The 26495-nt window shown below is 40.7% G+C and overlaps 2 protein-coding genes across 2 annotated transcripts in view; one reads left to right on the top strand and one right to left on the bottom strand.

The window, feature by feature from the left end:
• CYTH3 (cytohesin 3) overlaps window positions 1-17406 on the top strand; it is a 50930-nt gene extending 33524 nt beyond the window's left edge. Inside the window, exons 6-13 of the mRNA XM_068146770.1 lie at window positions 1153-1233; window positions 3267-3379; window positions 3567-3715; window positions 4752-4863; window positions 12734-12810; window positions 12892-12963; window positions 13102-13256; window positions 13904-17406. Of these exons, the coding sequence (XP_068002871.1) occupies window positions 1153-1233; window positions 3267-3379; window positions 3567-3715; window positions 4752-4863; window positions 12734-12810; window positions 12892-12963; window positions 13102-13256; window positions 13904-13976 (832 nt within the window). The 3' untranslated portion in view covers window positions 13977-17406. The remainder of the gene's footprint in view (window positions 1-1152; window positions 1234-3266; window positions 3380-3566; window positions 3716-4751; window positions 4864-12733; window positions 12811-12891; window positions 12964-13101; window positions 13257-13903) is intronic.
• Window positions 17407-19329: 1923 nt separating this feature from the next.
• Window positions 19330-26495, bottom strand: part of USP42 (ubiquitin specific peptidase 42) — a 17334-nt gene continuing 10168 nt past the window's right edge. The window contains exons 13-17 of the mRNA XM_068146766.1: window positions 25266-26006; window positions 24861-24949; window positions 22704-24167; window positions 21932-22221; window positions 19330-20122 (exon numbers count right to left, since the gene is read on the bottom strand). Of these exons, the coding sequence (XP_068002867.1) occupies window positions 20082-20122; window positions 21932-22221; window positions 22704-24167; window positions 24861-24949; window positions 25266-26006 (2625 nt within the window). The 3' untranslated portion in view covers window positions 19330-20081. The remainder of the gene's footprint in view (window positions 20123-21931; window positions 22222-22703; window positions 24168-24860; window positions 24950-25265; window positions 26007-26495) is intronic.

Below are 26495 nucleotides of genomic sequence, written 5' to 3'. Positions count from 1 at the left end.
AATGGTAAAATGGAGCAAGAGAATACCTAAAAATGTCCATAAAATGCAGGACAAATTATATTCTACAAAGGATTTAAGGTTTCTTTCTATGTAGGTAAGTGACTTCCTAGACCTTTCATGGTATATGGCTTGTGTCTTTGGAGCTGTACTCAGCAGAAATATAAAATACATTAAAATCCAGAAGGCAAAAAATTAGGGTATAGGAGTAATATTAGTTCTGACTTACTGCAGCTTGACATGCGTACAAGCAAAAGCAATTATTTGGCTTAGAGTAACAAAGTACCCCTATTGAGTCCTCTCTTTTGTTATACTGTTACACCACTCTTATTTTACTGCACTGAAGGCAAGTCATGCAGTTGCATTGTGCATTACTAAATTTCATGAGAACTGCTTTGTTTTGCTTGGCAGAGCTGATGTGGTTTTTCTGTAAACAATACAGGGACATCTTGATGAATGGTTTGTGTTAAGGTGTTTGCTGGTGAGTGTTACAGGTTAGTCTGACCATGCAGTTAGTAATGCAACAGGTAATTCCTGGTGGATGCACACCTTTCTATTTTTGGGTGGAGGCTGATATGCAACATTCTGTCTTGGTGATGTATTTCAAGCACACCCTGAGGACTGTAGGCTGTAACACTTCGGGCATATGAACTCAGTGTAGACCAAATTCTGCCTGCATCCAAAAAGTTTTGTGTTCATTAATGTTTAAATATTGGGTTTGCATTTAAACCCCCTTGTATGAAGCAAAGCATATTTTGGCTCATGGGTTACATGGCAATGCAAAAGGCGAGAGGAATCCTGTTCAAAACTTATTCTGATTCAATAAACTTTCATTGTAATGCTTTTTGGCAGTGAAGTACAAACATAGTATATGGTAAATAGCTCCTCAAAACAAATGCTGCTGCTTTTCTTGGCCAGAAAAAAAGTCTTGCTAAAATCAGTTCAAGTGTACTTGCTCTTGCTAACCTACCCACAAAAATGGGCCAAATACTAGTATTAAATATTAAAATACTCCTCAAATAAGTGTGTAAACTAGTTCTGATGACTGGATTTGATTGGTATAATGCTTTATTGCCTTGCTTATTCTCAAAAGCAAAGCCAGCAGGTCTTTATAGCTCAGTGGTAATTGCCTGTTTCCATTTCTGTCTTTCATAGAGATGAATTTAATATTAAAGTTCTTCAGGCTTTTGTTGAACTCCATGAGTTCGCTGATCTCAACCTTGTACAAGCTTTAAGGTGAGTAAATTCTTTCTTTTTTGACCTGAGGTTCCTTTGTCAAATTGCACATTCTCATGAGTGACTGTGTTGATGTATTTGTTGGAAAGCTGATCGACAGCTCAGCACCATTATCTGCATTACTGTGCAAGTTAGCAGAGACAGCTCTGTTTAACCCTTCCAATTGCTTCTGCGTGTGCTCTGCCTTTTGAAGGTGAAAACTTAATTATTTGAGGGAAATACAACTAGCACATAGCTGTAACTCTTTAGTGTGCCTGCCATATGTGGACATTTGAAGATCTGTTTTATATCTTAGCACAGAGACAGGTAAAAAAACCCAAACAACCCCTAACCTACGCAAAAAAGTGATTTTCTTTGGTGCCATCTTCTTTCTCCTTTCTTTCTGCCTCAACTTGTTCATCTGAGCAGGGAGGGGAGGAATCCAACTGACCATAATCAGTGATAATGTTCAGTTACAAAGAGGTAAACTTTGAATCAAGTGTTTATTTTTTTTCTCATAGTTTCCCACTTGTCATGTGAACGAAAGTGTGATATCTTAGTATGCTTTTTTCTCTTGCAACTCTCTCTTGAGTGAACAGTTTATGAGATTCCTCTGGGATACCAGCATACAGTGACCTCATGAAGTCCCTTCCAGTCTTGGTGGAAATCCATAATAAATCTAGCAAATTAAGTTGATTCAGATAGTTCTGCCAGTTTTATTGCCACAGGTGACTCCCTCCTGACACCAGATAAACTGAAATGTCTGTGTGATCTTTGTCTCTCGTGCAGTGCCTTGTGATGTGAAATCAGAACAGCTTTGCTATGGTTGAGTGATGTGGGAGTGATAACTTGAGCTGCCTGAGGCTTGAGCTAAGGAAAACTTTTTTTCTGGCTGCTGAAGCTTGTCTGGGAGGCTTCATATTCCTATCTCTTTAACCCAATTTAACATTAGGTTTGACTTTATTCTTCCTTAGCAGCTGCTACTATTAAATGTTTGTATTTTGGTAGCTTACAAAATTGGTGATCTGGGTTGGAACCTTGCACAAGGTGAGTATAAGATAGTATGTAGAGCTGGCAAATTAAAGATGGCCTGTGACACCTTAATAGAAGGTCCTAAAATGAAAACTGATAAAGACAGGAATATTGGCACCCAGTGTACAGGGAATACTGAGAACTTGTTTTGCATGGCAGAGCATGTAAGTTTGCTGGTTTAGGTCCTCTTATAATTGAGAGAATTCTTGTGCTAAGAAAGAAAAGAATAAGCAATTAAATTCTTTGGAGCTTTTAAGCATCAGTGTGCCACAAGTAAATTTGTGAAGACTTCTGTCCTGTATGCATTCCAGTGTACCTGTATGTAGAAACAGTCAGTTATGAAAGTAAAAACTATAGTCCAGTTCATGCTGCTAAACAGGAGCACAGATCTCTTGCATGCATTGAAAATTACCTAGATGGTACCATGAGCCTTTCCTTTTGAGATCTAGGTATGATTCTTATAGGGGTGAACTTAAACTAGGCAGGCAGCACCTCTCTGAGCACTGGGGGGTTTCTTCTTGTTGTTGCTATTTGTAAAATGTTTTGATGAATTCAGGTAAAGGTGTTTAAGTGTTTTGTATTCTTTGCTTCTCTCCCCTACCAGACATACTTCATCTTACTGTGTGTTTTCACATTGTAAGAAGTCTAGCTGAGTGTTTATTGGTTTTAGTAGCCAGGAAACAGAGGGAGGATTGAGTTAATTGTTTCCCTGTAGCATTCTCATGGCAAAAATGGGATGCATACAGAATATTGTTTACTAGTCTGAAAAAAAGAGAGCATCTCAGAATATGACCTGCTGTATTATCTTGCCTGATAGCATGCAGTGTTGCTGGCTGCATTACTGGGCTAGCCATCTGTGCATGTTGCTTTATAATAGCTCCTGACTTGTGTGTTGAGAGATTGAGAACATATTTCCAGGACATTTTACATAGATGTTGCTGACTTTGTTTCTGATTATTAGTAATACGTGCTTAATATATGAATATTAGAATCAGGCTAACAACTATTCTTCCTTTCTGTAGGCAGTTTCTGTGGAGCTTCAGACTCCCAGGAGAAGCTCAAAAAATCGATCGTATGATGGAAGCTTTTGCTTCACGCTATTGCCTTTGTAACCCAGGAGTCTTCCAGTCTACAGGTTAGTCGCAGGAAACAGTAGGAGCTCTTACTTACACCTGCCCATCTTTAGAGCATATGTGTTTGTCTACAAGAGACAATTGCCAGTTTGGAAGTTCAGGGTAAAATAATCAGTGAAACGAGAAACCTGTACACTCATTGTAGAGGTTTGTGGCACAACACAAATACTTTTTCAACTCTTCTTTTAGATACGTGCTACGTGCTTTCCTTTGCGATCATTATGTTAAACACCAGCCTGCACAACCACAATGTAAGAGATAAACCAACAGTAGAGAGATTTATTTCCATGAATCGTGGAATTAATGAAGGAGGAGACCTTCCAGAAGAATTATTACGGGTAAGTTAGATTGGATGAGCCAAGACACTGCCTTCTGTTTGTAATAGGAAACTTAGAAGCGTGTGCCACATTTCTCAGGCAAATTTGTTGAGGGGAAGTAAGAAAAACATTTTCTAGCATGCATAATAACTGACTTGCTGAAAGAAGCATTTTATGACACAGCTTTTTTTGAGCTACCTCTCCCTGTATTCATCCCTTTGAGGAGAGGAGGTTCCAGAGAAAACACTTCCTATATCTCTGTCAGAGAACGAAAGAAAAAGTAAAAATCACTGCTTTGTTATTGCCCCTCATTTCTCCCCATTTGTCTTGTGGAGCTCCCTCTTGCCCCTTGAGATACCAGTAAAAATACATACTCATCTGAGACAGTGTGATAGTCTTGAACCATTTTCTGCAAGCCCAGAATCATTGGCAGAACTTGTACTAAATGTGACCTGAAGCTGAAACCTTTGGAATAAAAAAAAGAAAAAAGTCTTTGCTAGGGTTGTTTATAAAATCTGTAAAGATCATTGAGTCCAACCTGTCACCACAGACCTCATGACTAGACCGTGGCACCAAGTGCCATGTCCAGTCCCCTCTCGAACACCTCCAGGCATGATGGCTCCACCACCTCCCTGGGCAGCACATTGCAATGACGAACGACTCACTCGGTGAAGAACTTTCTCCTCACCTCAAGCCTAAACTTCAAATTCAGTCAAAGCAGGAAGCTACAATAGGCTGCCCAGGGACATTGTGGATGCCTCCTCTGTGAAGGTGTTCAGTGCCAGGCTAGATGAGGCCTTTAGCTGCCAAGTCGAGAGGTGTTCCTGCCCATGGTGGGGAGGTTGGAGTAGATGATCTCTACGGTCCCTTCCAACCTAAGCCATTCTATGATCAAAGATTGAGGAGGGGTAGTTCAGTGTATTATAGACAATGTTGCCTATGCTTTTTACACAGATAGTCTGAGCAGCAGTAAGATGTCCTGGTTGCATTTTCTGTTAGCCATTTTATTAATAATGTCTTTTTTTTCCCCCTCTTTGTTTTTTCTTTATTCTTCTAGAATTTATATGAAAGTATTAAGAATGAGCCATTTAAAATTCCAGAGGATGATGGAAATGATCTAACACACACATTTTTTAACCCAGATAGAGAAGGTTGGCTGCTGAAATTAGGTTAGTTCTAAAGGCAGTTTTGCTGGCCTGTGTTTGTTCGTTGTTAGCATGTTTGCGCCTTCCGTGTCTCTGCTTTCTCGTGAAGGTAATAGCATTGATTTTGTAATTGGTGTTTAAAAATGTTTGAGCCAAAGCAAGTAACTCCTTTAGATCAGAAGGTTGTTGCTTCTCTCTCTCTTTTGTTTGGTTTTTTGTTTTCCCCCTTTTCTTTCTTTTTTTTTCATATCCAAATTACCAATCTTGTTCCAGGCTTGGGAGTTTTATTTCTGCCTATCCGAGAAATAAAACCTCAGCGACAAAAAGGAAATGTCGTATGTTATTTACCACGTGCTGTGACTGATAAATAACAACTAAGCCTCCATAAGGTCATTTCAGAAAACTCTGTGAGATTTCAACTCAGTTTTCTGTGTACCAAAAAAAAAAGGAAGAAAAAAAAACACAAAGGATTTTTCTCGTCAAAGAGTTATTTTTGTATGTCTTTATTTTTCCATATTATTTGTGAGTTTCTCTTGGTTTGGTTTTGGCTATGATTTTTTAATGAGTGGTTTAAATGTGCCTTCTTGTTTTCCTTATGGCCTATGACCTATCACCTTTCTGTTCTGTGACTGGCTGTCTCTGCTTATTCTGCATTAGGAGGTACGTATCTGATTGCTTTCCAGTCCCCTCTTCTTCAGTTGCTCATTCTTTTATTTTCTTCCTCCTTCTTCCTGTTTTGTTTTGGTTTCTGTTTTCTTTTGGCTTTGTTTTTAGAATCAAATTTATTGTAGCATTTTTCTTTTTCACTCAGTGTCACTAACAGTGTCATCGGTGGTACTCTGAAAGACTGGCATGTCAGTGTCTAGCTCACATGCAACTGTGTTCTGCAAAAGAGTGGTTACATGTAAAGCAGAAAAATAAAGATGACTATTCCAGACACTTTTCTTGTTCATTGAACAACATAACCAGAGAAAGAAGGCATGTTGCTAATGAGAGAAAACAACATGTCTTACAGTGAGGTTCCAGAGTGATTTTTGTTACTTGTGTATCAACTATATTAATTATTGGAAGATCAATTCCATGTGAACTATGCATTTATAGGAACTGTTCTTTTTCCTGCTTTGTTTTCTTTGTAAATAATATATTTAGCTTACTTAACAGAATCTTAAATGAGCACCAAATTTAGGGTTGTGGAAACACCTGGTTATCTCCTGGCACTGCAAGGTGATGTCCTTGTTTTACAGATCCTTTGAAAGTTAATAGGATTCAGTTTTTCACTTGGGTTTAGGGATTCCCTTCCCCCCCATATGCAGAAGACTGGAATTTTATTTTAGCATTTGTTTTAAATACAGGAGGCCTACTTCTCTGAAAAATAGTACCCACTCCATTAGATCCAGGTGGTATAACTGCTTGTGGAAGTAGAAGGAACTTTGCCATTGGGGAATGGTGACTAAAGTCTGAAAAGGAATATGTGCTGGGGGGTGCACATAGGGGTCAGTGTGAACCTAGAGGCTGGTTTGGTCCCACTCTACTGATTGCACCTGGAAATTAGTGGTCATGCAAGTGGTGGAAGGAAATAGATGTGAAAAGGAAGCATTTGGAATTCATTCACATGCTCTCCAAAATCTTATTTTGACCTCTAAGCTACAGATGCTATCGAGCTCTTTGTCTTTTTGAATACAGAAAAGGAAAGCTCTTGCTTTTTGATGTGTGTTGGCTTGGGTGGCAGAATTTCAAAGATGACTTTGCAGCTTTTCTCCATTTTGTAGCATGAGGTGATAACTATCTCAATAGAAAAGGCTTTTAGGATGATGTAGATAAAATGTGCTTTCTGGAGAAGGGGTTGGGTATAAGTTGATGCTCTGCATATTCCTCTGTTGCCAGTGTGCTCCCGTGTACTAACACACATACTGAGAGTGCAAGCAAGAGTGTGTGTGTGTGTGTGTAGAGGAGTGACAGTATGGAGTCACAGAATGCACTGGGTTGCAAGGGACCTCTAGAGGTCATCTAGTCCAGTAGACAGGGACATCTTTAACAAGATCAAGTTACCCAGAGTCCCATCAAGCCTGACCTTGAATGTCTCCAGCGATGTGGCCTCCACCACCTCCCTGGGCAACCTCTTCCAGTGCTCCTCCACCCTCACAGTAAAGAGCCTCTTCCTAATGTATAATCTGTATCTCCCCTTCTCTAGTTTAAAACCATTGCCTCTTGTCCTGTTCCTACAAGCCCTTGTAAACAGTCCTTCCCTAGCTTTCTAGTGGGCCCTCTTCAGGTACTAGGAGGCTGCCGTCTCTTCTCCAAGCTGAACAACCCCAGCTCTCCCAGCCTGTCTTCGTAGGAGAGGTGCTCCAGCCCTCGGATCATTTTTGTGGGTCTCCTTTGAACCCTCTCCATCAGGTCCATGTTCTCCCCATGCTTAAGGCCTCAGAACTGGACACAGTACTCCAGGTGAGATAACACCAGAGCAAAGCAAAACAGCAGAATCACTTCTCTGAACCTGCTGGCCACGCTTCCTTTGCTGCAGCCCAGGATGCGATTTGCCTTCTGGACCACTACCCTCTGGATGAAACCATCCAGCCAATTCCTTATCCACCCATTGAAGCACCCTTGCCAATGAAAAACATGCAAGAGAACTAATAAAAAATAGAGGAAAAAAGATAATGAAGAACAGAAGTGACTGAAAGTCAGTGAGAGCTGCCAGGTACTTCTGCACAACCCATCTCTGGCCCTGGCAAGAAGTCAGTAAAACCAACTTTTCCTTGTGTATGATGCAGATGAGAGCGCACGGCAATCCCAGCAGAAAAGCCCTGTGTGCGGCGGAAGGGTGTTCCACGGAGCACTCCCACAGCCTGATGTCACTTGGATGAAGAAATGAAACATGTCCAGAAGCCTCTGGTGAATCAGCCTGGAAACGCCTGAAGCTGGGCTTCTGTGAGGGACTGCAGGGCTTTCAGCAGGCACGGGCTGGTACAGACAAACACATTGTGGCAGTTTAGATGCGTTGACCAGAAATAAACCTGGACGTCTTTTTTGTGCCTTTCTCTTTTTCCTCTCCCTTGAGTTTCCTATTTGCTAGGAGACTTGAACAGTATTTTGAGAGTGCTGTCTCAGTCAACATGGTTTGCATTTTTACAGTCCTCTGTGTTGGGAAACAGTTCTTGTGAAATGGGTAGGGCTTCCTCCAGTTCTGGAAGATAACTGGTTTTAAAAGCTTGGATGTTGTTGAAATGCTAAGAAGACTTTTCCTGCGTGAGAGTTAAGTGCTCAGTTCTGACAGAATTAAAAGTTGAAATAGAAAATTGTATATAAAACTGCAACTATGACTTAAACAACTTGCAAACCCTGAGTGCATCAGGACAGTAGTTTGTATCTGGTATTTCTTAGAGTCATTTCTTCTCAGTTAGCTGCTTCTGCCCCTCTTTTTAGTATTTCAGCTCAGCCTGTTGTTTATTCTCTGGGCAGGAGATGGGTATCCTGAAACTTTGATATATTGTAAAATTCATCTGTCCTAAAGACCACTCTAGCTCCTTAGCCTGGTGTTAGGTTTTAGAAGCTGGGATGGTGCAACGTGCTTTTGGCTAGTTTGCTGCTCTGAATTGTTCAGAGGTGACTTTGTGTTCATTCTGAGTGCCAAACTTGGCAGCCAGATAGCAATTCTGGTTTTATCTATCTAGTCTCAGGTGGTGCCTTTATGTAGGCATCTTTATCTTGGTAGGCTTAAATAATCACTCAGTTCTAGGTCATTTGAAGCCATAATGAAAAGCCATCATTGCCCCATAATGAAAATGAATGATACAAATGAAAAACTGAAAGCTGCTGAGTGTTTATGGATCCTTGCCTAGAGCAGCTTGAGGCATTTCAAGCTTTTAGATTGTTCTGCTTCATAATTGTTAGTGATGTTGGTACCATGACATTTTCTGCCATCCACTTGAAGGTATTTTGACATTTCTGCCTGTGCTCTCTGCCCTAATGTCCATGTTACAGTTGCTTTGCCCAGGCAGGCATTTCTTGGCCTAAAGGAGCTTCTCTTGGCAAATAGCTTGGTTTGAGTAATGTTTTCTTGGAGTTAGAGGGAAACTGTGATGTTTCCTCTCCACTATGGTGAAATTCTGATTCAAGCCACAGACATGATTCTATTAGTGTTTTCCTTGCCAGTCAGGCTGTTACTGAGAGCTTGGAGATTGTCCAACAGCTTTGTAGCCAGGCCTATCCCACCAGTGGCACATCTGTCCTTGAGAGGATGATGTTTCTCTTCCCTAACCAGGGATGAGAGAGTAGCAGTGGTTGATCAGGAAGCTGGTAGCTTCCTGTACCTGTCTGTCTTTCATGGTATCTGAAGATCTTCTAGGCTGTAGCAGTTAATGTTGTGGTCAAGGGAAGCTTGTTCCAAGAAGCTGAAACTTCAATCATCTGTATAACTGTAAAATTCCTGAGTCTGCTCTGTTGGGTGGTGTCTGAATGAACTGAGGAAAAAGCCACCACATTCTTGATGTCTGCATCTCTCTGCTCTAAAACTATACAGAAATGTGCTGAAGATGTGGGTAGAATTTTCTAACTTTAGTGACATTTCTGCCTTTAGTCTTAAGGCTTATTTTTGTAGTTAAATTGGTGTTTCCCAAGTCATTCCCTGTTGGTTTTCCCTTTAGTACAAGGTGGTTTGTTTTACCTTGTTGGCTACTTTGTGTTTTGCCCAGAGTTGAAAGAAATAATCTTATGTTTGGTGATGTAGGTGAAGAGGGTTTCTGTTCCTCTTCCTTTACATTTTGCCTTGTTGTGGCCCTTTTCTTGTAGTTTCCTTAGATTTGCACCTGCAAGATGTTGTGCTGCTTTATTTTCTTGTTTGTGAAGTCTTTGCATTGTAATCCGCTAGATCTTTCAGAAGTCCATCATTTGCATCTCCTCATCACTGTGAACGGTTATGGATTCATACTTTAATTTTCTCGATCCTCTTCTGTTAACTGAATTTCTTCCAGTTTTAATCTTTGAAAGGCTGGGAGCTGGAATGATACAAAGTATGGTACTAACCCCTTTGTTGCTGTTTTGTGAGCCTACAGCAATTTTGGTGGAGGAAAAGAATGTTTTGTTCTCATGAGTTGTTACCCATTAATCTTGCATGCCGTGTTTACCGGCCACAAAGCCTTATCAACCAGCTTCTTGGGTCTTAGCCCACTGTAAAGGCATACCAAATGCACGTTAGACAGTGACCCCTGCAAACTTGATGAGTACAGATAAGAATGCCTTTCAAAGCCTTATTAGAGTTTGTGCTGTTGTCAGCTGTGATTAAGTAATGGGGTGGGGAGACAGAGACTTAAATGCTAGAATAGTTGCTCATCTTCCAAAAAAAATTCAGCCTTGTTGCCTTTGTTTTATTTCTGGAAGAGAAGAGTAACTCATGCCTTGGTGGAGCAGGAGCTTAGGGTCTATTTCTGTGGCTCATATGAGTGATATAATGTGGTGAGCTACTGGCTGTGTTAGGGAGAGGGGAGCAGTAGTAGGAATGTTGTTAGAAAAACTTCATTTTCTTCCTGGCTTCAGCATCAGTGTTGTCCTGGAGCTGGGAAATGTTTCCTGACAAAAGCTTCATCAAAACTGCAGCTTGATGCCAGGTCTCTGGTTTAAGAAATCTGGCTTTCTGAAGAGGGAGGGGATGTCAGAAAAAACTTCAGCAAACACAACTGCCTTTAGTAATTGGCACTTCGTATTATTGTAGGTGGTGTGTGTTTTAAGTCTGTTTCTGCCCTAAATCATAAGCAGGCCTTCTTTTAACTATACAGTTATTGCCTGATGATTTGAAATGGTGTTTTGACATGATATCACAGTTCAAGAAGCACCTTTATTCACTTTAAGCTGCCTCTCTGACAGTAACCTCTTTGCCCATTTATTTCATCCTCTCTCCTGCTGAATAGTTTTTCTCCTACAATTCAGCAAGCAGTGACATTTGATGCTAGCTGATGTTACCTGTTAGCCTGAAAAACATGGTGACGCTTATTGTGCTGTTAAAATGTCAAATGGTGTTAACCTCAGACAGCAGAATGTGACCCTAAAGTCACACCAATCAACATGAGGTTTTAGGAAAAAATGCCATGTTATGGGGATAGCAAGGACTGCCCTGGCAGTCATCCTGACTTGCTGATGCTTATTCATTGATCTGGAAGTGAGTCATGCTGAAGTTAGTCAGCTTTACATTCCTAGCCCAAACATTTCCTGATACTTGAACCAGCTCTCAGTCAAGGTGATGGGAATTTTTCTAGTGACTTACGTGCCAGTTTGAATGTTTCTGCAATGCTTTATGTAAGGATCTGTCGCAGTGGTTACACTAAAATGCCACCAGTTCTACCCTCACTGTCTCCACTCAACCATTCATTGTGTCATGGCTTCTGCATCTTGCACTGTTTTGCCTTCTCTTATTTCACCACACCTGCTTGCAAATTAAATTTTTCTTAAGATACATGTGTGTGTGTCTGTAGCAGAAACATAAAGTTTACTGAACATCAGAGTGTGTTAGCACTGGCTTACTGTATAGGTCGTGGAACCAAGCAAAAGGAAGATACAACATACTTGGCCTGCAATGCAAACACAGAGTAGGCTGGTATGGAGAAATTTCATGATATTGCTGGAACTGTTCATGAGTGTGATTTGGATTTCTGTATTAAACAAAACCCCAGCTATCTCAAGCAGAACTAAAAGATTTAAAAAAGTAGGCTTGTGTCTTGCATTTAGTTGTATTCCTGGATGAAATTTGGCATCTTGTGTCTTATCAGTGCTGCTATTTATGCGTGGGGGTTCGAGAGGAAGATCGACTGCTTTGCAATGTTGGGCTAATGAGATTAAATCACTGCTGAATGGATGATGCACAGGTGGTGACAGAATCCTGAAATCAGATAACTATGGTGGAGCTAAGCCTGTATATTAATACCAAGTGAATGCTTTATCCAAAGTTTGCCTTTCCTGGAAATTAGTTTTTAAAATCATGCAACTGTGGAATGATAGATGGGTTCTGAAGTAGCCAGGAGGAGAAAACCAGCTGAAAGGGCTGAGACAATAATGTATGTTCCTAGGAGGAACTGCTCCCTACAGTGTGACATGAGCAGGTGTAAGCAAGCTCTGTGGTTGCTGTTGTCTAAACTATTAATGCAGGGAAAATTGGCATTTTGGGAGCAGTAGCTATTTCTTCTGGCAGGTGTACTTGATGTATTAACCCATGAAGGGAACATACTTAAAAATACTAAATGTCAGGAAGCAACCTGGTCCATTTTAGCATATGACTTACTCCCTGCTGATGACACGTCCTATTTGATCTGCTAATAATGTTTATAAGCATCATATGCACTTGACGTTAAATCTGAAAGTAGAGAGGGATTCTCAATCACATGTATGCTCACAAGTGGAGTGAAAGCAAGGTGATAAAATGCCCTTGATTTTATTGACAAGACCATTTTCTTGTACAAGACAGCCTGTGGGGAAGGTTGGCCCTGTCGCTGTAACCCATTTACGAGTTTTGCTGGTGATTGGCTTCCCTTTGCTTTAGCAAGACTGCATTTCTGAGGGCTGTATTGTATTTTTGATGCAATGAATAGGTGTGATGGACTGGGCAGAGGAAGCAGGTCTGATTGCTAAGACACTGCATTTATCCTCTGTAAGAGAGGACACATTTGCAGCTTCAGGGGTTTTGTGGCTGGTCAGCGACACCATAGTTAATGCTGTCTCAGGAGTCTGATCTTAGTACAAGAGTGACAGTAACATGTTCCTTTACCCTCAGCTCATCTGTGCCTGATCCATTTACAATTAAACAAGTCACATGTTGAAAACCAAGCAAAACCAAGTTACTGTCTTATCTACTGTTGAAGCCTTGACAGCAACACACATTTAATTCAGCCATGCCTTTTGATTGTAGGGGGAAGAGTAAAAACGTGGAAGCGGAGATGGTTTATCCTGACTGATAATTGCCTGTATTACTTTGAATACACAACAGTGAGTATGTTTTACAGTGAGCTTTGTTTGTAATCAAGATATTTAAGTGGCTAACGATGTGGCATTTTCCTAACTTTTTAGGACAAAGAACCCAGAGGAATTATTCCATTAGAAAATCTTAGCATAAGAGAAGTTGAAGATCCCAGGAAACCGGTAAGATGCTTTCAGAATACTTTTTTTTTTAGAGTGAAGATAAATAAACCATCTAGAACTTAGATGTAGTGTTAAATGAAGATGTTTGTCAGTTTGGGTTTGTATTTTCAAATGTCTTTCTTTGTTTCTACCCTTCAGAATTGCTTTGAACTCTATAATCCCAGCCATAAAGGCCAAGTAATTAAAGCGTGTAAAACTGAAGCTGATGGTAGAGTGGTGGAAGGCAACCATGTAGTGTACAGAATATCTGCTCCCACCCCAGAGGAAAAGGAAGAGTGGATTAAGTCCATCAAGTGAGTTTGAAGTCTTCAATGTCTTTCAGAAATGAAATGTAAGATTTTCTTGAAGTAAGATACTCAGAAAAATTTTATTGTAACTTGTTTGAAGAATTCTGATACGGCAAAGTCCTCCAGGGTTAATGACAAGCCATGTGATGCTGAGAGATCAAGACCAAATCTCCTGTTACTGCCTGGTGCTGAGGAAATAGTGTTTCTACCTCAGATGAGGAAAATGTGGACTACTTCTTTTGTTGTTTTGTATTTTCTTTTTTCAGAGCAAATGTAAAGCTGTGTCTGAGTTGTCTGTAACTCATTTAATTAGATTCTTACTTCAGCCAATGATTAACTTCAGTGACGTATATTTTAAGAATATTTACAGTGCAGCCTTAAGGTTTCACAGTTTTACTTAATCTTGGAAGTTTCATAAAGCAGTGCCACACTTAAAGAGATGAAGAATGATCAAGGTAAAGCTATGAACTCTTCTTAGCAAATCTCAGCTGAATAACATCTTTCTCTAAAGAAGTATCAGTGGTGCCTAGAAGCCAGCCCTCCATTATTTTAAGAGTGTGAGGTCTTCCACAAAGAAGAGAGAACAGAGTAGTTAAGAGTTTCCAAATCAGCTGTTTGTTAACCAACCTGATGATTCCTTTTGTCTCTTCTAGAGCAAGCATCAGCAGGGATCCCTTTTATGACATGCTGGCAACAAGGAAACGAAGAATTGCAAATAAGAAATAGAACCTGATCAGCAACTTGCATACCTGCATCAGCCTATAAATGAGCATAGAGTTGAGTGATAATGTAAAAATTGGACAAACTGAATGGAGACAATAACTGTAAATTTTTTTTAATATATATATATATACACACACTTTGATTAAAAAAAAAATGGGCAAGACCTTTCAGGGTAAGTAGGTATTGGCATAGAATTTGAAGCATCAAATCCCAGAGATTATTCTATTGGAACTTAATTACACTGACAACATGGAAGCCTTGTTTTTACTTACATTAGTTACACTTCCAGTTTACTTGGGTTGGGAGGGAAGGAATTCAAGGCTAATAGTAAAATGCCCTATACCTGTTGTTTGAGTGCATTTACCCCAAAAGGAGGATTGACTATAAAACCTTCATCTCTCACTGAAATGCAGCACCAGAAGTGGAGCACAGCGGGATCTAGCACTTAACTTTTCCGTAGAAAGAAAAGCCACCATCTCAATGTCAGCTTTCAGGTCAAGTGTGTTTCACAGTACACAAACAGCTGAGTGCAGCTTTTAGTTTGGATTTGTTCCCCCACCTTTATGGGAAATAGCTTTTATTCTTCTCCAGAAAAGCAACTCAGTTGTGGCAGACTGGCACCTGCGTAGTTAAATAGTAGTGCCAAAGAGTTTGGTTGGTAAGTGTTGAAATGTATTTGCAGGTGCCAAGAGCAAAGGTTTGAGTCTGACATGACACTCTAAGTACAGATGTGGTTTGATGTTTGCCAGTAAGCTAAAACTCATTGCTGCCTACTCATACTCTCAGAAAAAGCAGTAAGACTGAATGAATGGTTAATCTGCTGCTTCTTATATAGTAACATCTTTCTTAAGTTTCAGATATGTTGTAGTTTAATTAACACTAAGTTACTAATAAAGGATTAAGATGATGGGGCTTGCATGAGTTGAGGCTTTGCATGTGAAAATGTCCCTCAATATTTACAGATGCATTTGACCTTTCTGGGGAGAAAAAAGCCAGCAAGGTGGAATCTTTCTGTAAGATGGAGCCCTAGATAATTAAGCAAGCAGGGTTTGTTGTTTTGCTTGGTAACAAACTTTGGACATACAGTATTTGTATCCAATATGTTATTGCATTCTTCAAAGGCAATTTTTTAGATCTCTGCTTCAGCAGTTACAAAATTGGTTTTTTAGTTAAAAGCTCAGATCTTGCACATCAGTTACTTAGTGCAACTAAACTCACCTACAAGAACATGTCTCTTTGGTTTGGGTTTCCTATAATTCATGGCAGGTCTTTCTGAGGTCTTTTGCAACAAGCAAACTGTTATTGCAGGTTTTTCTTACAAGGCTTTTCTATTGATGTTGCACAGACCATTCTTAAGGTAAAGCCCCTAATTCCACACTGGGGACAAGAAGTGGTTTGTCTGGACCCTGCTGTTTCTGTTAGTACTCATTTTTTCCACAAACTTGTTGAATCTGAGCCGTGCTGACTGTGCCAGTGAAGACCCAGTTGGAAACCCAGTATTTTGTCAAAGCAGTCTTGCTTGCTGGAGTTACAGAAGCGTCTCTGGAAGTGTGCTGCACTGGCAAAACTACAAACTTAGTGAGTTGATCTGTTTCAAATCTTGTAACTGTAAGGGAGAGTCTGTTTCATTGTTGCTGTCTTGCTCACTTGCCTTGTTTTGCATGGAGTGTCAGACTGCCGATGTTTTGATTTATTGCATGTTTGCAAAAATGGATGAGAGGAAGAGAAAAGAAGGAAACTTTTTTTACACCTTAGATTTTCACCAGAGTGCATTAAATTGCAGTCTGCTTGGACGAATGTTCAAATCCAAGTACTTTCAAGGGAGTAAAACTCAACCAAAGGAAGTAGAATCCTTGACTAAGTATCAGTGTGGGAACTTAATGGAACACATTTAAACTCTTTATAGAAACAAATTAAATTGTATGTCCTATGTTGGCAAAGCAGCAGGATTACAGAGCTGCTAACATCACTTGCTTTGAGGCTTCTGTTCCGCAGCTTTAAGTGTTGTTTTCAAACGATGCCTACATCAGGTTTAGCTTTGGACGAGCTGTAATGGAAATAGCGCTAAGCCAGAACCAGTGGTACTAAAGAGGGCAAAGGGGAAGAGCAGCAAATCAAATGTGTCTGGAGAAATGTGAGATTACTGAAGCATTAATAAGCCATAAAGCACTTTTGTATCAAATGTTCTGAAAGATCACCTTCAAGAAAATCTATTTATTTAACCAGGTGAGGCTGTCAGCCTATAAGCATGAAGGAAATGCCTTGAGAATTCATTTGCTGTATTTAGTTTGAAGTTCTTGTATCCAGCAGGAGTAACTATTTAGAGTAACATGTAACTAAGGATATGATAGCAGGAAATATATTATTTCTTAGCATTAAAATGCAACATCTTAAAACAGCTCTTTGTGGTGCTCAATCTATTTAATTTACCAAAGCTAATGGAATAGCATTCTTGTGTGTGATAATAATTGGTTTCAGACGTGCTTTGTAACAGTATTAGCAGGGAGTGAAACCGGCCCAAAATTTCCACTGGCCACAAGGCCAGTAAAACAAAGTGGCTTGTGAAAATTTTGGCCAAATCAGGTACTATCCATGAGGGTGAAGAAAAATCTCTCAGCCTTTCCCTTTTTTATTGGACTTTGAGTCCCGCGGCAGCTACTACCACCAGCTGCCCGGTGGCCTAAAGCAGTATCTGTTAAGGTTTGGCCATGCTGAGGAAAAGTCCTCTGGGGACAACAGGCTTTTCCCTTCCTGTTGCACTGAAACTCGCTCAGTTCTTTGTCCTTTACGACTGCAGGGGCCAGCAGGAGCTGCTGCTGCTGCCGCCATGCGCATGGCTTCACTCGGCATCTAAATCATTTGGTCCCTAACAGCAGCCCACGTTACCAGTGCCAGCTGGGCAGAGAACTGCACGTAAAGCTTAAGCTCAGCTGGACTGACTTAAATTTTACAACATTCTAACAAAATAAGCTCTGCATCACTTAACATTTTGAACTGTTTTAAACTGGTACAAACCTGATCCTTTTTAAACTGAGCAGCATTTATAATGCTTCATATATAAAACCGATGCGTATTTTTAAGATTTATTACATATCTATGTAGATATGCTTGCTGGAAAAGCTGGGTCTGTTGTAGCCACCTGCTACAAAGTAAGACTTGTGGCTGACCAGTTTCATTTCTCTATTTTCTTGGAAAATGTTTCTAGCTAGAGTTTAAATACAAAGTGTAAATACTGTACAGCTCTGTATCGATAGAAGTATTCCCTGATGTACACAAGTGATTTGCATGACACATACTCTGTATCAATCATTGTTAAAAATGTGATGTTCTGTGTAAATCCACTGCAATATCAATGTTTTCATTTACTGTTAAGATCTGTTGCTTAAAGTTGGAGAATTATTTTTTTTTTCCACAAATAAAGTGTGAAACTATACCACTGTACAGCTCCTCAGTTACCAGGAACTCACGGGGGTGTGGTGGTTTGGATGCCCACCGAAGCCCCTCTGTCACTCCCCTTCTTAGATAGACAGGGGAGAGAGAAAGTATAACCAAAGGCCTGTGAGTCAAGACAGAAGTGATTGCATGGGATGAGGAGCAAAAGCCAAGGCCGTGCATGGAAGCAAGAGCAAAGAAAGATGTTATTCTCTGCTTCCCATCAAGCAGACTCCTGGGAAGCAGGGCTCCGAGATGTGCAGCGGCTGCTCTGGAGGACAGACACCATCAAGGAAGGTCCCTACACTGCCTTCTTTTACTTAGCTTTTGTAGCTGAGCTGACAGCAGATGCCATGGAATACCCCTTTGGTCAGTCTGGGTCAACTGGCCTGTCCGTGTCCCCTCCCAAGATCTTGCCCATCCCTCGGCCTGCTGTTGGGGGTGAAAATGTTGGAAAAGCACAGCCTTGGTGCTTGGCTCAGCAGCAGCCAAAACACCAGTGTGGTATCACCACCCAGCTACAGCCCTACAAAACACAGCACTAGAAAGATGCTCTGGGGAGCATTAACTCCAGCTCAGCCAAACCCAAGACGGGGGCAATTGCTGATTCTTCTGGCTTGTTTTCATTGAGATTACAGTGCAGTTTCACAGCCTGTGTTGCAGCTGCTCTTGTAAGTAAGAGGCCTCTTTTCCCTGCCTTTGGGCCCACTGATTTAAATTGCCAGGTTTAGATTTTCAGAGAGAGACCTTCAACTGCAAAATAGATGGTTTCAGCAGATAGGCTTCAATGAGTGCTCTTCCACAGACAGCTGATCTCCTTTGAGATCCAGCCTAAATTAAGGAAGTAGTTAGTCTGTTTCCTTCTGTCAGCTTTAATCAAATGTAAGGGAGATGCAAGGGGTGGGGAAATCAGATCTCTGCTCAAGTATATTAATTAGACCTCCCCCAGTCAGCAACAGCTCACACTGCTGCTGGTGGCCAGCCTGCTTCTCCATGACCTGCCCTCCCTCCCTTTAACTGTTTATTAGCTAGTTCAGGTACTTGTTGCTTCCAGAGCTCAACCTTGACACTCTTTTTATCCACTTACACCAGAATTATTTACCAGACAACAGCAAAATCTTGGAGCTGCAGGACAAAAGGAAAAAAAAGGCAGATACAGGACAGGTATGTGTTTTCTTTGTCATGTTACTTTATGTAACTTCACATAACTGTTGCCATAGGAACATATGCAGGGTACACTTCTAGTTTGGCTTTATGGTGTTCTCCATGTACCAAAATATTACTTTTAAGTATTTAGTAGAACAATGACCTTGCTCCTTTTCACTTGTTTTTTTTTCCCTTAGTGTCACACATGATTAAAAACTACTGTTGAGCTTCCAACCTGCTGCCTGGTTTGGGAAGCTTTTAACTTGAAAGGAGGAGGCCTTCTGCATTCTTGTCTAGGCAGGCAGCTGAAGTCCCAAGTTACTTCTCTGGGTCACAGCGACAGCATCTTCTCACCTACCACTGAAAGGAAGAGCTGCTTCCAGGAGTAACAAACGCACGGCCAGCTGTCCGTTCACATGACATATTGCATGGTAAAGAACTCAAGTAAAACTCCAGTAAAAATCCATTTTAACTTTGCTGTATTTATATACTATATAAATTGTACATGCTATATATTTACAGTGGGGCAAGTGCTTTTTATCTTTAAAAAAACAAAGATCAAACTTTAGACATCTCTGAACAACACAGCTTGTATAAACCAGACAGATTATTCAGATGAACTGTATTTAATACAGGTTCCCCACTCATCTCCTGATGCAGGACCAGTGAATAATAAGTGCATCACAGTTTGATAGCATTTAATAATAAAAATAAAAATCACAGTATGAATTTTGTCTGTAACTAGACACTTTAAAGAGACAAAACAGACAACTGAGACTTAAGACAAGTGACAGTATATTAAGAAAAATGTAATAAAAACATATGGAAGAGTATACAAATAGTCTTGAGATACATTCAGAACTGCATATTCCTTGTTTCACAATGCTGAAAATCGGAAGATTTCCTTCAGATCTTGAATACAGTTCAACTGTGAAGGTTCTAGTGTCAGACATCACAGGAGAAGGAAAAAAAAAAAACAAACCAAAACCAACCAAACAATAAAATGAAGCTCTTGCAAAACTCTATCATAGTTAGTTGAGAGCCTGTGAAATTTTAAATAAGTCTTTAAATTAAATATACAGACTGTCAGTTGCAATTTCTGTAATTCCTGGTCGCTCTTGCACCAGATGTCTAACTTGGAGTAACATTACATGAATAACACAAAGTCAACCTGAGTCTGTAATTAAGCAGCATTTGAGATGGTCTATTCCAGGGCATTACCTCACATCTGTGAGAGACTGATGTGGTCATTTACAATGTTCAGCAGTTGTAAAAAGTTTCCACCCTTTTGGATTAAAAGTCTATTTTAAAAAAGAAAGTCTCGAGTTCAAAACTTAAAAAAAAGTTCTTTCCATGGTAAAATTCTGTACAGAAATGTTAAGCACCACTTATGACTGGATTTTGTATTGATGGTAATTCCTTTTGATAATAAATGGTAAGTTGTGATGGCCAAGATTGGTCATGTTGGGTTTGATAGTAAAAAGTTGTTGGGTTTGATGGTTAAGAGTAGTTTTGAGTTTGATGGTAGGTTTAGCTGGAGTAGTGAAGGCTTCCATCAGTAAGCTCTGCATCTGAAAGATAAAAGGAAGCGAGGTCACTCCCTGTCCTGACAATTCAACGTAAAAGCTGTGTCTCAGGGGTTTGATCTCTGAACAAGAAGTCACAGAATCACAGAATTGTCAGGGTTGGAAGGGACCTCAAGGATCATCTAGTGCCAACCCCTCCTTCTTGCCATGGGAAGGGACACTTTCCACTAGATCAGGTTGCCCAGAGCCACATAGAGCCTGGCCTTAAAAATCTCCAGGGATGAGGCTTCTACCACCTCCTTGGGCAACCTCTTCCGGTGTCTCACCACCCTCACCGTGAAGAACTTGCTAATGTCTAACCTAAATCTAACCTCCTTTAGCATGGATCCATTCCCCCAGTCCTATCACTTCCTGACACACTGAAAAGTCCCTCAACAGCTTTCTTGTAGGCCCCCTTCAGATACTGGAATGCCACAATTGGGTCTTCTCAGAGCCTTCTCTTTTCCAAACTGAACAGTCCCAACTCTCTCAGCCTGTCCTGATAGGAGAGGTTGCTGCAGCCCTCTGATCATCCTTGTGGCCCTTTTCTGGACATGTTCCAGCAAGTCAATATCTTTCTTGTAGTGGGGGCTTCAGAGCTGGACACAGTACTCCAGGTGGGGTCTCACCAGAGTAGTATAGAGGGGGAGAATCACCTCTCTCAATGTGCTCGAAACACACTTCTCTTAACCTAGCCCAGGGTATGATTTGCTTTCTGGTCTGCAAGTGTACACTGGTGAGTCATGTTGAGCGTCTCATCCACCCTCTGAAGACCCATTCATTGTATGTATCAGTGAACATCTCTTCGAACTAGAGCCCCTGACTTGTGTCACGAGATGGAAGCCGCTTCTTTCGGGCTGGTCTTTGGGCTGCTGTAGGGAAACGTGAGTCTGCCACCTGCTGGCCAGAGAATTCACTACAGCCTAACAAGTAGTGCAGCAGATGCATTTGGTTTCTCTTTTGTGCCTGATTGATCAGCTGGAACTGAGACGCCTTAAGTGCAAGAATAACTATTTTGACATTAGTATCATTTAAAAGTTGATTTTTTTTTTTTTTTACAGCAGTAGTATTTGAAAGACCTCCATTCAGTCCTTCTTAAGTTTTCCTGGTTGAAGGGATAAATAGCATCTTCAATTGTACAAGAATGCAGTGAACAATCACATTTCTCTCCATACTTTTGTTTTCAGAATAAAACTTTAGGTTGTCTGTGCCCAGAAAGACAGTCCTTGTTTTTCCACATGTGATCTTCCTCTTTGCCTTAAGCAAAGAAATAGCTGAACCCAGTCCTTTAAATCACTGACTCTGGCAGCCTTTGTTATGAAGATGGTCTTTCATCACAGTATTACTAGCCTGGAAGTCTCATGTCATCTCTTTCATCTTGACTACTGAACCCCCTCTCCACCTGAGAGATTGTTTTCCAACAGAGCTGCCCAAGGCTGGTTTTCCTAGTTAGTTAAACTGAATTTAATGAGGCATCTTGCACCTCTCCCACTTGTTTGCTGCTTATAGAAGAGACCTCAGAGATCATCTACTCCAACCTCCCCACCATGGGCAGGGAGGCCTCTCAACTTGTCTTAACCGTTACATCAAATTAAGATTACTTGCCCTTCAACCCCTTTGCACTTTTAGTTCAGACTTCCCTGCCTAGCAGTCATTTAGAAATGGAGGGCAGAAAAAGCCTACCAACTCTTTTTGGTATGAATGCAGGCAGTTCAGAAGCCATGGGATAGAGCTGAGATGTCACCACACACATTTAAAGGTTGTTTGAAACAACAGTGTCAGGAGCCCTGCAAACCTCCTCTGGCCTCTGCTTACCTTTACCATACTCATTGGATGGGATGAAGCTGTGTTTCTTGCTTTCACCTGCAGCAGAAGACTTCCCTTCCTTGGAGGGCTGGTTACTGCCCTGGTTTCTGTATTGCTCACAAAAATAGCCACCTGGAGGACAGGATTCTTCCCTCTCCCACCTTTTCTTCTGAAAATGAGGATCTAAGTGTTCCAAGAAGTCTTTTGGTTTCCTGATGTGTTTCTTCTTTTTCTTCTTTTTCTTATGTTTGCGACTGTCATTGTCAAAGCGGAGCACAGAGTCATCCAAATCATAATGTCTGAAGAAAACAGGCAAGTTAAAAATAGAAAAACAGATGTGGCACTTGATGCATACATGAAAGGTTATTTCTTTCACCCCAGCCGATGACTTGCAGCGTGTCAGCTCTTTGGTGGTAACTGCTGCACGTCTAAGTTACCTTAGATGCAGCAAACTTAAGCCCTCAAGAGTGAAGGACAGTAGGTCCCGGTTTGTACACAACTCATTCACAGGGGCTACTTGTGGAATAGGTGGAATTAAGAATAATGAAATTGTCATAACCGAATCGAGAAGGCAGAGGTGACTAACTACGTGGTCAGATCTAGTGTTCCACCACCATTCAGCAATAGCCTTCCCGTCTTCCCTTGACCAGCCTAATGCCATGAGCCCCAGCCAGCTGATGCTACACAAATAACTTAGGAACAATGGAAGAAAGGCAGACATGAGAAACACCTGGAACAGAATTAGGAAAAAACTGCTTATCATGCCAGAATCCTTGCTTACTTGTAATCCTTCTCTCGATGTTTATCTTTGGACTTCTTTTTCTTCTTCTTATATTTTTTCATTCTTTGGTCATCTATTTTCCGGCATTTCCTCTCTACTTCGCTTCCGCTGCTTTCTGAGGGGCTGGATTTTTTTTTGCCATTTCTTAGTTTTTCATTTTCCCAGGCAGAGTCCTCAAAGTTGGAGTGAGCTGGCAGAGGTGGAAATGCATGCCTTTCACGAGGATATTTTTCAGATTGCTGCTGAGGTACCGAACAGTGATAGAAGTTTGCTCTGTGGCTGCTAAAGTGATGTCCATCAGTGAAGGTGTTGTGAGGCCACCTGCTCCTGCAATGATAATCCTTCTGTGACCTGTTGTAAGCTTGACTCACTTTGTCAAAGTCTTTATCGCAGTAAGAAGACTTTCTCTCTCTCCCATCTCTTGCTCCGTAAGAGGGATAATAATCATAGTACCTGCATTTATCCCATCTCCGTGGCTCATCTTGGTAGTATCTTTCTCTGCTCCAAGTTCTCTCTCCTTTGGAATGATAATACCTATTCCTATCTTGCTCTGTTCTTTCTCTGCTTCGGGATCTATACCGAGAATATTTTCCTGAGCTTTTGCCCTTGTCTGGGCTCTTTCTGTCGCCATGGGAAGCTCTGTACTTGCTTTCGCTGCAGTACTCCTGCTTAGGACGAGTTTGCTTATTTGTTTCCACGCTGCGTGAGCACCTCCTCCTGTGGGAATGGTCATCTGCTTTGCTTCTGGTTTGCTTCTCCTTCTCTTCGGTGTCTGAGCTCTCTCTTTTCTTTCGGTAGTGCTCTTTGTCAGTTCTTTTGGAGTCATACAGAGTTTTCTTGTATTTTTTCCTATGTTTGTCATCTTCACATTTTTTATTATTCAGTCCCTCATTTTCTCTAGAAAATTGGCTCTCCAAAACCTTATCCAGCTTTGTAATGGAAGAGTCATTAACAGGTGGTACTTCTACGTAGTTATTAGAGATGTCCTTTGTATCCTGGCATTTGTCTGCAGTATCTAACGATGCAAGTTTTTTAGAACTACATTCAATGTCAGACTTCAAAGAGGAAGTTGGTCCTAATTTCTCTTCACTCTCAGGAGACCCTTTGATGTACAAAGGACTTTCTTTTGAAATGAGTTCAGGTTCTTTTGACCTTCTTGGTTTGTCTTTGTCTCTGCCATCTTCAGATTCACATTGCTCAAGGAATTCATCTTCATCATCCAAGGATTTTTTCCTGACCTTGTGCTGACTGTTGATATTAGGATGCACATTATCAGCTTGTTTTATACTTTCAGCTACTTCTTTGGTAGAAATGGTTTCAGAATCTGGTTGAGAAAAAAGATTCTCAACCTCACAGCTAAAGTTGGAAGGAACCTTCCTCGATTCCTCATAGGCAAAGAGTGCTTCCATCACTACAGTTTCCATAAGAGCTTCATTCTCAGAAGATTTCTGTGGTCCGGGGACACTGCACAAAATGAGAACATGTTTTTTACTTGAAAAAGTCCATCTAAAAAATTAATGTTAGGAGTAAAATTCCCTCAAGTAAAAAGACTTGTGGCTACTGAAAAACTCTGGAAGACTTTCTCCTTAGAGACCTATTTCTGCACCTCCCTCAACTCCCAGAAAAAAATGTTTTCCTCCTCTTAATTCTGCAAGTACTGCATTAAAAATCCTCTCCCCCCAGATCTGTCTCCCTCCACTTGCTGCCCTGAATCCCAGCAATAGCCAAAACCACTATACTTGCTCTGCCTCCAACCAGAAGAAAACACATGGATTTTCCTCTCCACAAATGGGAGACCAGATGGCAGGAATTTACATTCACACATCTGAGGATGGAAAAAAGGGAAAGAGGAATAGAAAAAATACTCCAGAAAATGGGGGGAAAACCCCAAACCAAACCACCAAAATGAAACAAAATAAAACCACCACCCAGAAAAAAAAAACCAAACCCAACATTCTAAGAAGAAACAAAAGCTTTCCCAAAGGTATCCAATTGTATTTAATAAAGAACAACTTATGCTCAGTGCTGATGTTCGCAGCACTAAATAGTGTGGAGTTCTCTGTACTAATTTAAAGCTTTTTATTAGCCAGAACTAGTAGGTAAGCCACTGATAAACTTGTATGAAATCTTGTTTTAATGACAGGGGACTCATTTTACCTTATTTCCTCTGACAAGCTGTTCAACTGGCTGTACGTGAGAGACTCTAAGAGGATTTCTTGAGGAACCGGCGACAGAGTTATAGGCATCTGCGATTAAAATGTAGCCATTAACAGACAGAAATACATCAGATGTTAAAGAAGATCGCTTGGATTTATGTTCACTATCACCCCATCCCCCTCTCCCCCTTCATAAGTTACAAAGTTATGAAGTACTCCCTCAGCTGAGCTTATCTTAAGTTGACGTGCTCTGATATGTGAGCTCAGCTCTGCAAATTGAAAGGGGCTAAGAGCAGAACGAGTTATGATGAAATTCGTGCTCTGTATATCAGATGAATTAGGAACATGAGAATGCTCCCAGATACATCCCAGGTGAGAGATTCTAGAGGGAACAATCCAAACTCACCGTTTCAAGCAATCCATTTGTTTTAGAAAAGAAAATCTCAGAAGGTTTAACAGGTTGGACTTGGCAAGCGGAATCATCAAGTTTCAGTCCATTTTCTTTAGATTCATTATCTAAACTAATAGCACCATTTAGTGAATCATTTTTTGGCAGCTCGTGCTGGGATCTCTCCTCTTCAGCGTTCTGACAGGAAGGATGGGAATTCTGCAATGTACGGACCACCTTTCCAATCAAAATTCCATTGGAAGATACTATGTTGCAATTCCTTTTAAACAAGCCCTTGGACTCCTCAGATTTTCCTGAAGATTCTGCACTGTAAGGGACTACATTATCAGAGCTGAGTTTAGAGTTTCCATTTCCATTCACTGCTGGCTCAACAAAAATCTCATCAGGAACTTCCTGTTTGGAAATGTTAGTAGCAACTGACATTGTAGATGCATTTGAGGTAGACTCTGCTGCAGAAGAATTTGTAATGGTAGATGAAGCAACAGGCTTGCTTAGGTCCTCATCCTCTGCAGCACCGCTAGGACAGTCAGGTTGTGACACAGTTTGACGTGCAGGCAATTTGTTATGAATACTGATAGTGATCTTCTGGGGTTTTGATGGATCTGGAATTGAAGGCCTGGCAATTGCCCAGTTTTGAACACAAGCTGTTGGTGGAGCTGAAGATGGCCTTTTTAGGGTAACACCAATGGTATTGGGATCCTCTTTTAGGGGTCCGTTTCCATTTAAACGGCTTGAATTCTGTATTTAAGAAGAGATTGCAAGATGGATATGTGCAATCACACAGTACTTAAAGGTTTTAAATATGAATCCTTCTATTAACTATTTCTACAAATTGGCTCAACACCTAGGACAACAAAACACCTCCCTTCAAATATAAACATGAAAGTCCAACAATTGTGTTTAATTCCTGCCTATGGTTTACTAAATAAAGGTACCAAATGCATAATTACTTTTGAATTACTACATAATGGTATCACATGCACATTACTTGTGAAACACCCAAACAACTTATCCCTGACTAAAGCTCTTCCTAAATATATTTATTTTCCCCTTTAAACATCCCCTAAAAACATTAGAGTAATCAGTCTGGTTCTAGAAAACAAGACACTACATTTTCAATGTATCAACTAAAGTGACACTGAGATGTGTATGGGGGGGGAAGTCTTTACTTTTAACTATCTAAGCCTTGATAGATGACTTAAATTGTGTCAAGAGTGTCAGTCTCAG

Source organism: Melanerpes formicivorus, unplaced genomic scaffold (assembly GCF_026170545.1).
Source record: "Melanerpes formicivorus ecotype bairdi unplaced genomic scaffold, bMelFor1.0.p_v2 SCAF_14, whole genome shotgun sequence".
NCBI classification, from domain to species: domain Eukaryota; kingdom Metazoa; phylum Chordata; class Aves; order Piciformes; family Picidae; genus Melanerpes; species Melanerpes formicivorus.
Note: the sequence above shows the minus strand (reverse complement) of the source record. Positions and strands in the feature narration are given on the sequence as shown.